Source organism: Papaver somniferum, unplaced genomic scaffold (genome assembly GCF_003573695.1).
Source record: "Papaver somniferum cultivar HN1 unplaced genomic scaffold, ASM357369v1 unplaced-scaffold_135, whole genome shotgun sequence".
In the NCBI taxonomy this organism is placed as follows: Eukaryota; Viridiplantae; Streptophyta; class Magnoliopsida; order Ranunculales; family Papaveraceae; genus Papaver; species Papaver somniferum.
The window spans coordinates 4953610-4966501 of NW_020622713.1; the positions used below are offsets into that span (position 1 = coordinate 4953610).

General features: G+C 37.0%; 1 protein-coding gene across 1 annotated transcript; it reads right to left on the reverse strand.

The window, feature by feature from the left end:
- Nucleotides 1-5128: 5128 nt before the first annotated feature.
- On the reverse strand, nt 5129-12259 carry LOC113334020 (putative disease resistance protein RGA3). The gene is made up of 6 exons (XM_026580371.1): nt 11358-12259; nt 9832-11309; nt 8706-9735; nt 6398-6476; nt 5897-6106; nt 5129-5266 (listed from the first exon to the last, which is right to left on the reverse strand). The coding sequence occupies exons 1-6, from the start codon at nt 12257-12259 to the stop codon at nt 5129-5131; spliced, it is 3837 nt and encodes a 1278-aa protein (XP_026436156.1).
- Nucleotides 12260-12892: the final 633 nt, after the last annotated feature.

The window sequence follows — 12892 nt, forward strand, 5'->3', positions numbered from 1 at the left end:
TTGTGAATAGATTTTAGGGTTTCTGTTTTTTTGAAGTTTCAATTGAGAATATATTGGTCATGTTAGGACTATATGGCTCTAATTGGTTGATTTGTGAGGTTAGTTTGAAGTAAATAATCCTTGTATATGTATATTTGAGCTAATACTATGTTTATTCATTTGGTGCAGACCTGAAGTTGAAGATAAGTTTCCTAAGAGAAACATAAAGGTGAAGGTTATGAACACTGTGATGAGTTTTGAATTCAAAGGGTTGGCTAGAGCAGATATGGGTCTCCTTCAATTGAAGGAAAAGATCAAGCCCCTACTTAGATTGCAGCCTAATGAGGAAGTGGATTTAGTATGGTATAGTGACCCCTGTTTATCAGATTTATTGTTTACTGAATAAGAATTTTGGAGGTTTTGGGATAATGCAGAAGTACATGAGAATTGGACTACACTACATATGCAAGTTATCATTCCCCATGAGTATTCTGCAGGGTTAACAGAGGTAGCTATTCCGCACAAGTATTTGACACCAACAAAGTCTTCAACACCAAAGAAACCAGTGAGCAAAACCAAGAAAATTCCTACAAGAACAAGTCCTAGACTATCTAAGAATAAGAACCAAAGTCAGGCAGCAAGCAAGAAGTTATTCATTGACTTAAATAAAGAGGAAGTATATGTTCCTCAATTTACACAACAAACACAGTCTAGTGTAGCTGGTAACATACCTGAAGAACAGTTTGAAACATTTAATCCCGACTTTTGGTTTGAAGCAACACAGGAAACAAGCGTTGTTGAGGATGATCAGTATGTTGTACAACTTCCAAATGAAGATCCTGATGAGTGTCACCCTGAGCAGGATTTAGAAAACTTCAACTCTGGGTATGATAGTGAAGAACAACATGCAAAGGACTATGAAGAATTTTTGAGAAAGGCTGCGGATGGTGGCTTGGCAGATAATTTTGATGATCCTAACTTTGGTGAGGTGGAGGTTGATAATGACAATGAAGGTAATGTTATCTTTTCTTGGGTATTTGATTGTTTGTTTTGTTTTTGTTTTGTGTTTGTTATAGTATCTCAAGTATCTAAAAAATGAATTTTGTATGGTTGTTTTGTGTGTTGTTTCAGAGGATCATTATGGGGATATAGTGAGTTCTTATGGAGAAGATGAAGGTAATGATATGCTTGTTTAATTTGTTTCAGTTCATTATTGTTAGTTATTTTAGTTTCAAAACAAGTTAAGATGAAGGTACTGACTGGTAGGATTTGTTTGTTTGTTTGTTAGGTGGACAAGAACAAGCTAAACCAGGTGGGACTGAATGTAATGCACCTCACCAGTTTAATGGACCTCAAGCTAATGAGCCATGTCCCACATCAGAGTTTGAGAAAGAATATGCAAAGCACTTTAGGCAAGAAGGAGAGGAAAACTTGTTCCAAGAGGAGATAGGTGAGGAATTTGATCCTACTAAACTTTTAGTTGGTACCAAATATGTAGATAAAAATGAATTTAAGAAACATGTTAGGCATTTCTGTGTAATGAATGGACATGAATTTTTATGGAATAAATGTGATAATAAGCAACAAAGAGCAGTATGTGTTAACTGTGAGAAGACATGATGTAAGTTCTTTATATATGGCATCAAACGAAAAGGTGAAGGAGACACCTTTACACTGAGAGGTTATAATATAGAACACAACCATCAAGGTCGTGGAGATGGGTACAAAAGAAGTGCAACTCCTCCTTATGTAGCTGATTGGTACATGGAAAAAAGAAGGGAGACAGGATGTGATGCAGAAATACCTTGTCCATATGACTTAGCAGCACAATTTAAAAGGGACACAAAGGTCATCATTGCATACCATATTGCATGGAGGGAAAGGGTTATGGTGTTGGAGAAGCTATATGAGAGTTATGAGAAGAGTTACCAACAAGTTCCTAACTTTTGTGAAATAGTTAAGGTAATGTTACTCTTATCTCTGACATTATTTTTCTTGTTAGTTGTTTTTGCAAATAATATTCATTTTGTCATTCTTGTTAGTTATTAATTCTACTATGTTGTATGCAGAGGAGAAACCCAGGAAGCCATTGTTCTTTCTCATATGGCACTCTAGACAATACATTCCTTTCTTTAACCATATCATTTGCTCATGCAATAAAGGGGTGAAAGGCTGGCTTTAGAAGGGTCATTGGCTTGGATGCTTGTCACTTGAATGGAAAGTTTGGTGGTGTGATGCTATGTGCAATAGGTAAATTCTTCTTCTTCTTCACTTATACATTCTTGTAATTCAATTTGTATGTCATTTTGGATTATAATTCACTTTTTATATGCAATCAGGTCTGGATGGTCAGAATGGCTTAGTTATGCTAGGTATAGTGGTGTGTAGGAATGAAACCATAGAAAATTGGAAGATTTTCCTTGGAGATTTGAAGCCTCTGGTATATGAAGATGGTGTGCGTATCTGTTTCATCTCAGATTAGCAAAAGGGAATCTTGGAGGGTGTTGACTATCACTTTCCTTTAGATGAACACAGATATTGTTTTAGGTATAATGTGTATGATTTCAGATTACTATTTACTTTTTTTTTCTAGATCACTTGTAATAATCATATAATGTATTTGAATTTACATGTGACAGGTACTTGCTTGCAAACTTCAAGAAGACCTACAAGAGTTTTAGTTTGCAGAATCATCTTTGGAATGCAGCTAAATGTTACAAGAAAAAACATTTTGAGGCAATGCATAAGCACATTTCACTTGTTTAAGTATATTTCCTCAAAATTCTTAAGTTATGTAACCATAAGCATTGTTTTTGTGTTAGGAACATATGGCCAAGATGAAAGCTGAGAATGATGCCGCTGCTTGGTATCTCTTGAAAGAATAAAAACCACAAACCTGATCCAGGTCCCATTTCGAAAAAGACAGCAAATGTGAGTACCTTAATAATAAATTTTCTGAGTCCTTCAACAATATGGCAAAGAAGATGAGGGATAATCCCATCTGCAAGTTAGGCCTGATGTATGGAGATTTGGTGATGAATACTTGGTATAAGAGAAGAAATGAGTCTGCAAAATGGAGAGATGGTGACATAATTCCTAAAGCAATGAAGTTGATACAAAATATGATATCTTTGAATCCTAATTTTAAGTTGGTTCCAGCTGTGAAGTACAAAGTCTATGAAGTGATTAGTGTGCATGAAGCAGTTTTTATTGTGGATCTTGAGAAGAAAATTTCTAGCTGTTTGCAATGAGAGTTAAGGGGATTTCCATGCCAGCATGTTGTATGTGTTTTGGCTCCAATGAGACCTAACTGGGTTGAGTTAGTTTCCTAAACTTGAACCCCTTTGTACATTTTGGTTTGTATTACATTTTTGCTTGGACATTGTTTAACCAAGGCCATTTTGTTTTGTTATGTATTGTAGGTATTGTAGCCCTTACTACACAGTGGACTACTACAAGAAGACATATGCTCCCGAATCCACTAGAGGGTCTAGCTGATTGGATAGAGGTACATTTAATTCTAAATATTTTTTGTTTAAAATATTATATGTTTTGCCTTTATTGTTTGTTGTGCAATAAATCAGGGTAATAAAGTAGATTCCTTTAGGGTTTCATTGTACTAGTATAACAGCCTCCAAAAGTTTTCTAACTCTTATCTTCTTCTTCTTCTTCTTACTTCTTTGCATCCAGAAAAACCAGAAATGATGAAGCCACCAGTAGACATTAGAAAGCCAGTCAGGCCAAGGAAGAAGAGGATATTGTCATATGATGAACCAAGAGGTCAGAAGAAGGCTAGAAGATGTAGTAGGTGTAAAAATGAAGATCACTACTCATCAACTTGTGTTGGTGGTCCAGTTGGAGGAAATCCTAAGGGATTCAAGCCTAGAACATGTGTTGATGGCACAAAGCAGAGGCCAAGGATATGATGTGGTCGGGCCACATACTTCAAGTATGTGGCCCCTCTTAGTTTTATGACACCTATTACAACTAAAAACCTCCCCCCTCCAAATCCCTGTCAACATTTCACTTTTTGAGAAAAAGTAGGGAGTTAAAGAAAAAGAGTTAGTTACACTTTCTGGTATTTAACTGTTTTAAAACTTTATTTTCTTCTTTATAATAGGTGTCACAAAACTAAGAGGGGTCACATACTTGAAGTATGTGGCCCGACCACATCTTAGCCACACAACAGTTGAAGCTCCACCAACGAAAAAGTACAAAGCTAAAGCTGCCGCATATTCTATAGGTGCATCTGCTGCAAATTCTCAACCTTGTGCTAGCAGATCTAAGACGCAAACAAGTGTTGCTCAATCTTCCCAACCAGTTGCAACATATTCTGCAAAATCCAAAGGTGTCATGAGAAAGGCAGGTGATGAATCTTGTTCTCAGCCCAGTTTCAGTCAGCACAACACCCATGTTGGATTTGTTAGCAACAACATAACCTTTACAGCTCCAAACCCAAAAGGAAGGAAGAGAGCAAAGAAGTATATGAAGCTTTAGATGTACCTATTTTATGTTTGTTTGTGTTTATGATGACTCTATTTTATATTTGAATGTTAAGATAATTTCTGGAATGTTATGTTAAGATAAGACAGTGGAAAGTTACTGAAATATATAGTGTTTTATTACTATTGCGGTTACATTTGCATATTTTTCTTAAATTCCTTGCATACTTCATATACTATTGTTTCTATAACTATTGCATCTTACACAAGTTCAATTTGAGTTTGGAATTACAATTCTCTTTGAAGCACTGTTGATTGAAGTGAACAGTTTTGAAAATAGTAATGATTGTCTTCTCCACAGGCTAAGACTTACACAATTTCAATTTGAGTTTGGAATTGCAGTTCTCTTTGAAACACCGTTGATTGTTAAGGGACCAACAACGTGTACACAGCTTACGCGGAAGAATAGACGAGTTGGCAAGTGAGTTGGATGATTTAACTGCTGATATGAAACTTAACTTTCCGTTAGCCGTTTTTTTCAAAAAAAAAGGTCAAAACAGGAATACATTTGTAAAAGTGAAAAAAAACGGGGTACATTTGTATGCGCCCAAAAAAACAGTGGTACATCTGTATTTCACCCTAACAATTTCGATGCAACATGGATATCTAATTCGATTTCTGGTTTTGGAATGGTCATTCTTAATCACTCAGGGAACTGCTGCAAAGGAGCAAAAAGCTGGACCCTCGCCTCCTTCGTCCCCAGCAGAGGAGGAAGCACTAGGCCTGTTGGAGACTGTCAGTTGGGGAACTTCCATGAACCTACCAGCTTTAACAATAGAAGCACACTGCAAGAAAATTTTCGACTATCTAAAGGGAAGCAAGTATATTTAAGATGGCAGTGCAAAGCAATTCTGCGACAACCTTTTCAGGTCCCCGAAGGAAGTTCCAGTTACTGGGCATTACTTCTAAGGAAAAGAATCAAGAAGGAATCTCAACACAATTATTTGGGAATCTTGTCCTGCTTGTTTACATCCATCAATTATTGCAGATCAAGCAAATATGAATGACTCAATATCTATAGGGACGATACAAGTAACGATGTAACCTTTGGAGCAGCCAGCTTTGACCAGTTGTTCTCTTTTTTTCATCTATTTTCTTCATTACCAAAAAAGCAAAGGTCGTATTGGTCTAAGCTGGAAAGTTCATGCCGCATCTTCACCAACTTGGTCCAGGTCTTGACTCTTGAGCATCTCATTCTTGAGGTGGTGAAAACCGTGGTCTCTGTTATGATATTTCCCACAGCCAGAATTCTATTCATGTAATCCACTTGTATTCAGCTGCAGAACAAAACAATACCATCCAAATGTAATCCAATGCATGAATCAGATTATCAAGTTGTGAAACAAAAATAAAAGAAAACCCGGAAAAGATACAGTAACAAAATCCAGAAAAGTTACAGTAGCAATTGCACGTACCAGGAGGCTCAGCAAGAAAGGGGAGTTGGACTTAAATTCAATGACAGGAAGGCAGATCATATCTGTATCATCTTCTTTCGGTCTATATCTTTTCTCAGCCGTCCATGCACCTGCAAAATGAATAGAAGGAAAATCCATCGAATCTTGGAAAGAATGTACAGGTATCAAGTCAAATTCTTGCAACCAGTTCAAAATCTTAGGGCTACGCACCTATTACATTTGGAAACAAACAGAATTCGTCAGTCCACCCCATGAATTGCGTTATATTCATATTAACAAAAGCAATAGGATTGTTAGCAAATGGATCCCGTCGTTGCTCGGCAGTTCACTAAAATCAACAAACTTTTACATCTCAAATGCATTTATATTCAGCTGCACAACAAAGCCAAGCCATATCAAAAGTACTTCGATGCATTCATGCATCTTATAATCATGAGGATTCAAACAAAAGAAAAAAATGAAAAGAAAACCAAATGAAGATGCAGTTACAATTGGATATACCAGGAGGCTCAAGGCTGCAGTAGATGATCGTAGTAGAACAAACCAACCAAGAAATAAAGAATCAAACCAATTCGCATGCCTGCAACAATGATGATCACAGAATTTACACTCAATTTCTTACAGGGGGTTAGTCCTCGAGTGATTTCGGTGGAGTTGAGTGTATTTTAAATCTTAGGGATTTTGAGAGAGTTTGAGAGAGTGTGGGGAGTTCGAGAGAGTTTGTTGTTTTTGAATTCAGGGAGTCTGGGGAAGTGTAGTGAGTTTGAGAGAGTTTATTAGAGGGAGTTTGGGAGAGTTCATTTCTAAACTACCTTCTTCATCCTGCTACAAGTATACATAAGATAGAAGAATGAAAAACTTGTCTTCCTAACAATGTTACTGTTACCACACACATTGAACTGCAGCTCACTAGAAACTGGCTTAGTATAGTTCAAGATACATCCTCCTAACTTCGTGTATAACCTATCCATTTTCACTCGTATACGAATGACTACTACTGTTCTCCACATGCTAATTCTGTTAAAACATGTGTACTGTGTTTTTCTGACTGCCACTTTATATATTTCGGTTACTCAAACAAAAACTATTACATAATCTCATCTGAAATAGCTATCCAGTGCACATTGATATCTCTTCTTCACATATAGAATAGAAGTTGTGTTAACAACCCATATTAGTAGATAGATGGTCGACTGTATGCACATTTTACAATCTGGAGAGATATCTCTTCAGTACCTTGACTAAGTATGTAATTATCTATATGTAAATGCTTGTTTGAGAATAAATACAACTGACAGTTATGCTTTTAATGCTTTTAACATGTAAGTAAATGGAACATGGATAAAAGCAAATAAGTGCACAGAGCTTAGGATATTTTCTAAAGGCGTTGTTGCGTTAAGTCTAGTGTTAGCATTTCATTTTTCTAAATCCACAAAATTGCGTGAATGCCCTGCTGCGAGTTTGCAATATGTACAAGTGTAGCAGCATAAGTTCTGAAGTTGTGAATTCACCATACAGTTAAAGATGAGAATGCGAGCTATACGTTGATATAATCTACCAAAATTAGTGCAAGGGAGGAAGTGGTAATCTATTTTTTTTCTTTTTTTTCCCCGATCAATTACAGTGGTCATCTCAACTATTTGGATGATTATATTTTCGCACTGAAACTGTATTCCGATGCTTACAGGGGGGAAACGAGGCTCTTATCTCAACATTTCTTCTAAGTTGCATAAGTATTGTACACCATAGATTGACCCGCCTTGCATACTGCATCGGGAAAGTGCCTATGTAGAACTTGTCAAGGCTGCCAATGTGCAGGTTACACTTACAACTCTTTGCATATTTAAGAACAAACAAATGATGCCCAAATGATTACCAATACAAACACAGATGTCCAACAATCTATAATTCCCACTTTCTCTCCAAAAATCTGTCCATATCCAGGACAATATACTAGTCTGATGTGGAACTTGAGGATACCGCCAATGTGCATGTTGCATTTACAACTCTTTAGATGGAGAAGAAAGACTAGAAATTATGGTCGGATTAAACTAATCAAGCCACATACTCACTTGTATGTGCATAAGAAATTTTCATGGTGTAGCTAAGCACATCGTCACACGCAACAAACGTCAATATCACCTTATACAAAATAATCACTACTAACCCAGAATATCCTATCAAAACTTCTAACGTCAGACTTTCCCTAATAGTCGTGGAAAAAAAATAATCAAAAGAGATTATTATTCATCAGAGAACTGCACCAATACAACATGTACACAGAGCTAGTTATCTAGTACATAACCGTAATTACAATAAAAAAACCCATCAAATCATGGCGATCAAAGAAGAAGAAAAAAAGATGAAAACCATACCTGAAGGTGAAGCGATTCCTCTTCTCCTATGTTTTTCTCTTTTCAAACTCCCTCCAAATCTCTACTGTTTTGAGAGATTTATGTATAGGCAAAAATACACTATCAACTCTCAAGAACTCCCCAAACCAACCAAATCCCTAGCATTCTAGGGTTTTACCACTAACAGGGAGCTCAAGAGATTTTGTCAAACTCCCCCACTACTAACAGGTGTTTTTTAGGGAGTTCAGGAGACTCTTCTAAACTCTCCCATGACTAACGGGGATTTTGAGAGACTCTTCTGAACTCTCCCACGACTAACGGGTAAAAACCCAACTACACCCAACTCCCCCAACTCCCATGAGGACTAACACCCTATTAGTTCCATAAACCAACTAAGAAATTGTAGAGGGAGAGAGAGTACCTTCTATATACAAATCAAATTAATCAAGTCTAACTTATCAGTTACATCTCCTTGCCGCTCGTCTCTCTGAATAAAATCAACATGCAAACTTTTAAGAAATTGGAGGGATTTGAGATCATAGGATAAAGATCCCTTCACTTGTGGGCAATTGAAGATGAATAAATCCCGAAGAGAAGTACAATTTCGCAGGTCCAGAAGATACTTAAGAACTGGGCAATCAATCGAAACCAAATTCTGAAGAGAGACCCTGTAGAGATTAGGGTCATATGGAGCAACCACGTTCTTCTTCTTCTCATCATCATTAATTACACCGAAGCCTTCCAACTGATTGCAGCATTTAGTTCTCACAAAATGAAGATTACAATTGTTTTCAAGTATGCTTATTGGGAAGTATATAAGCTCCTCAATATTATCCAAAGATAGCTGCTTGAGAGATGTCTGGCTTCTCCCAACTGAACCTACTAACTTGTGGTGGATGTTGTCTAATACCAATATCCCCAGAAGAGGAAATGAAGGGATTTCTGTAAGAAATTTACAGCCAGTAATCCTCAGATCGGGAAGAGAAGAAGGATATGAACAACCCAATTCTTCTAAGAGGAGCATATCAGTAAGATCGAGATTAATTAAGGAACGAAATCCGCCAATATCTAGACTCTTCAAGGACATTTGTGTAAGAGAAATAGTCTGCAGACGTGGGAGTTGCCCAATAGCTGCCGCAAGTTGCTTAATTTCTTTGCAGTTATGAAGTGTCAAGATACCCAGATTCATAAGAGTACCAGAGGGATCACACATCCACGTGGGAAGGTCACACCCCTTGAAGTTATAAATGCCCAATTCTCTCAAACCAGTGGGAGGTTGGAGAGCTTCAAATACCTGAAAATTACACGATTTCTGGTCCCACCTAATCATGTCCAACTCTTCTTCTTCCATTGCATTCCAACTTAGTAACAATTTATAAAGGTTCTGTTTTCTTTTCAAGTTTGCTCTCTCAGCATCAATCGGGTCTTTCACATTCTGAAGATTATTAATAAGCAGCTGCGTAAGAAAGTTTAGGTTTCCCAACTCTTCGATACCACCAGGTTCATTTATTAACTTTGTCAACTAGTAAATCAACATTTCAATCTGAGCTAGTTTTCCTACACCCGTTATTATCGACTTACCCTCCGAGTTGTACAAAAGTCTTTTGAGTTTTGTCAAATACTTAACATCTATGTGAAACTCACAATTGAAAAGACTCATGATCTCAAGATTGTTAAGCTTTGAGCAAGACTCAGGTAACACTTTGATTCTAGTACCTAATAAGTTAAGGGACCTTAGCTGAATTAATGCTCCAAAATCTTCGGGTAGCGCTTCCAGCAACGGGCAATTTGTAAAACTGAATACCTTCAGATTAGCAAGATCCGCCACACACTTGGGTAAGGATATCAAATTTTTGCAGGTATTGACGTTTAAGGTTTGTAAATTGGAAAGAGTAAGAACAGAAGCAGGTAACTCTTTGATGGGGTTGACTGACAAATTTAGAGACTTTAGATTTTTTAAACTAGAGATGGATTCAGGAATGAATTTTAATTCGCAATTATTGAGATCCAATGTATGCAAATTACAAAGACTTGTGACGGAATCAGGTAGCTCGTCCATGTCTGTGAAAGAAACCTCAAGATGTCCTAATTTGTTTAATGATTGACTGTTCGTAAGAAGATTTTTAACACAATGATAGGGACCAATGCTATTCAAAACCAACGTCTCCAGATTATAGAGCTTACTGATGGATTGATCATAAACAGCTTCACTAAGATTAAGTGAGGTAAGCCGAAGGTACCTTAAATGTCTCAGCTTGAAGAAACTCAAAGAACGCACCTTTAGCAAATAACAACTTCCTGGAAAACCCACATGTAAGATACGTAATTGATGATTTTTTGAGAATATAGAAGGATCAGGGTTTGAGCCCTGCAGGACAGAAACTGTCCGCAACTTCTTCGCACAACTTAAGCTTTTCATAAATGTAGCTGATATGTCTTCATCCAAATTTAATTGTAACCGACGAACTTCAGTAACAACTTCAAACTCACTTCCCTTAAGAGCTACCAATTCATTTTCCCCAAGAACATCTTCTGCAAGATCATGCATCTTGCACCACTTTATATCGCCTACACCGTCCTTCTGTACAATTTGGAAAAAGGATCTCCACACCAGACTTTCAAAATACTCATTTCCAAAATCTTCAATCGATTTTCTATTTCCTACATATGATTGTTTAATAAATCCTTCTGCCTTCCAGAGTTGAATCAAAGTTTCTTTATTAATCTCCCAATTCTTGGGAAATATTGAGCAATAAGAAAAACATTGTTTCAAATGTGATGGCAAGTTATTATAACTCAATTCTAGTACTGGAAGGATTTTTCTTTTGCTTTCTGGAGTATTCCAGATATCATCATCCCTAATGGATATCCAATCATTTTCTTTATTCTTTAAGCGCATTAAACTTCCAAGAAATTTTGCTGCAAGTGGTAAACCACAACATTTTTTAGCTATTTGTTTCCCTATCTCTGACATTTTCATAGAATTTAAGGCTCCACCAGGAGCAAAGGCTTTTTGCTTGATAATAGACCAACAGGCATCATCTTCTAATTGACTCAAACTGTGAGGAGGAATACTCCCCCAACAACAGATGCAACTTGGTCATTACCGTGTAGTGACTAATATTTTACTCCCTGGAGCACCAGCGAGCAGCACAGACATGAGGATCCCCCATTGCTCTGAATCCTCGTTCCACAAATCGTCTAGTACTAACAAATATTTCTTCCCGCTTAACTTTTCTTGAACTTTATTTACAAGTACACAGAAATTTGAAAGCTTATGGAAGTTAGTTTCAGTAATGGACTCCATAATGTTTACTAAGATGATTTCAATATCAAAATTTTCTGAGAAATGAACCCACATTCTTAGCTCAAACACTTTCTTTACCAACTCGTCATTGTACACGAGTTGTGCAAGTGTCGTCTTCCCTAACCCCCCCATACCCACTATGGATATTACAGAAATCTTTTCAGGGTATTGATTAGGATTGACAGAAGACGATGACGATGTGGTATTGGTTGTTAAAAGTTTTATGATTTGGGATTCATCATACTCCCTTCCAACAATTTCTGACTCGTTAACATGGGATGTGAATTGCCGGTCCAGTTGTCCAGTACTATCACCATCAGGAGTAGGTGTAGTAATTTCCAACCGGAACCTAGCCATATCTTTGGTAATTTCGTCTAATCTTTTGTTAATCTCTTTGATTTTCTTATGCTTGGAGCTATCCTCTCTATTGCGACGAAGACGCATATCCTCGTAAGAGAACTCGTCAATCACATCATCAGCATCATAAGCAATATCTTTGAGCCTTATCAACCAGAGTCTTACAAGTTGTTCCTTCTCTTGCCTCTTCTCTGCGTCGGCAATCACAGCTAGAATCATTTCCGAGGTACTTTGAAGCTTCTTCAAATCATCTTTGACATCCCAAGCCAAAGCAATGTCCTCAGAAACAACCCCCACCAGCTTTTTCAAGATTCCTGTTGCACCGCTCATAAGAATCTCTGCCATATTGTTTTGATAGAAATCGAAAGAAAAAAAATGCAGAAAGTCGAACAACTTAGGTATATCTCACTTCTCAGATAAGGTTGGTTTTCATATGTAAGAGTTAATATTTTTCTGTGAATTTACAGGTAGCTCTGGTAAACTAGTTTCAAATCTCTGCAGCATCCTATGACTGATATTTTTGTCTATTTTTCATGTAAGGCTCTTCTTTTGAAATTGGATCTAACCGACCATTCCACGTGCTATTTTTCAAGGGGCATGCGCACCAAAAGACAACAAAAAACCGAATATCTCTGTTTTTCAAATTGGATTTTCATAGAAATGTTATTTTTTTCCTTAATTGATAGGATAATAGATTTAGTACAAATTAATTTGTTAAAAAGCAGATGCTAATAGTGATGGCAACAGTGATATGGTAAGGATGTCCATAGTTTACCAGTTCTTTGATATGGCGCTTGGGAGCAGAATTGGTAGATGGTGATGAGTTGAAAATCAAGGCCATTTTTTGACCGATTAGAGAACTGATACTTGATGATGCTTGATATAAGATGGAAAATTCGCATCTAGATGCAAAGGTGGTGGAGTTGGTGGTGGAGTGACATCTTTTATAATCCAATCCATTAATGGCTTTTCCTGCTT

Bases quoted from the DNA above. Each gene is read 5' to 3' on its own strand.
- LOC113334020 (XM_026580371.1), bottom strand. From the start codon at position 12,259: ATGGCAGAGATTCTTATGAGCGGTGCAACAGGAATCTTGAAAAAGCTG. The intron at 9,736-9,831 runs GTAAGTCGATAA...GTGGTATCGAAG, and splicing joins ACTTTTGTACAACTCGGAGG to AGTTGGGAAACCTAAACTTT. The intron at 5,267-5,896 runs GTACGTGCAATT...ATTTTCTTGCAG, and splicing joins CTTTCTTGCTGAGCCTCCTG to TGTGCTTCTATTGTTAAAGC.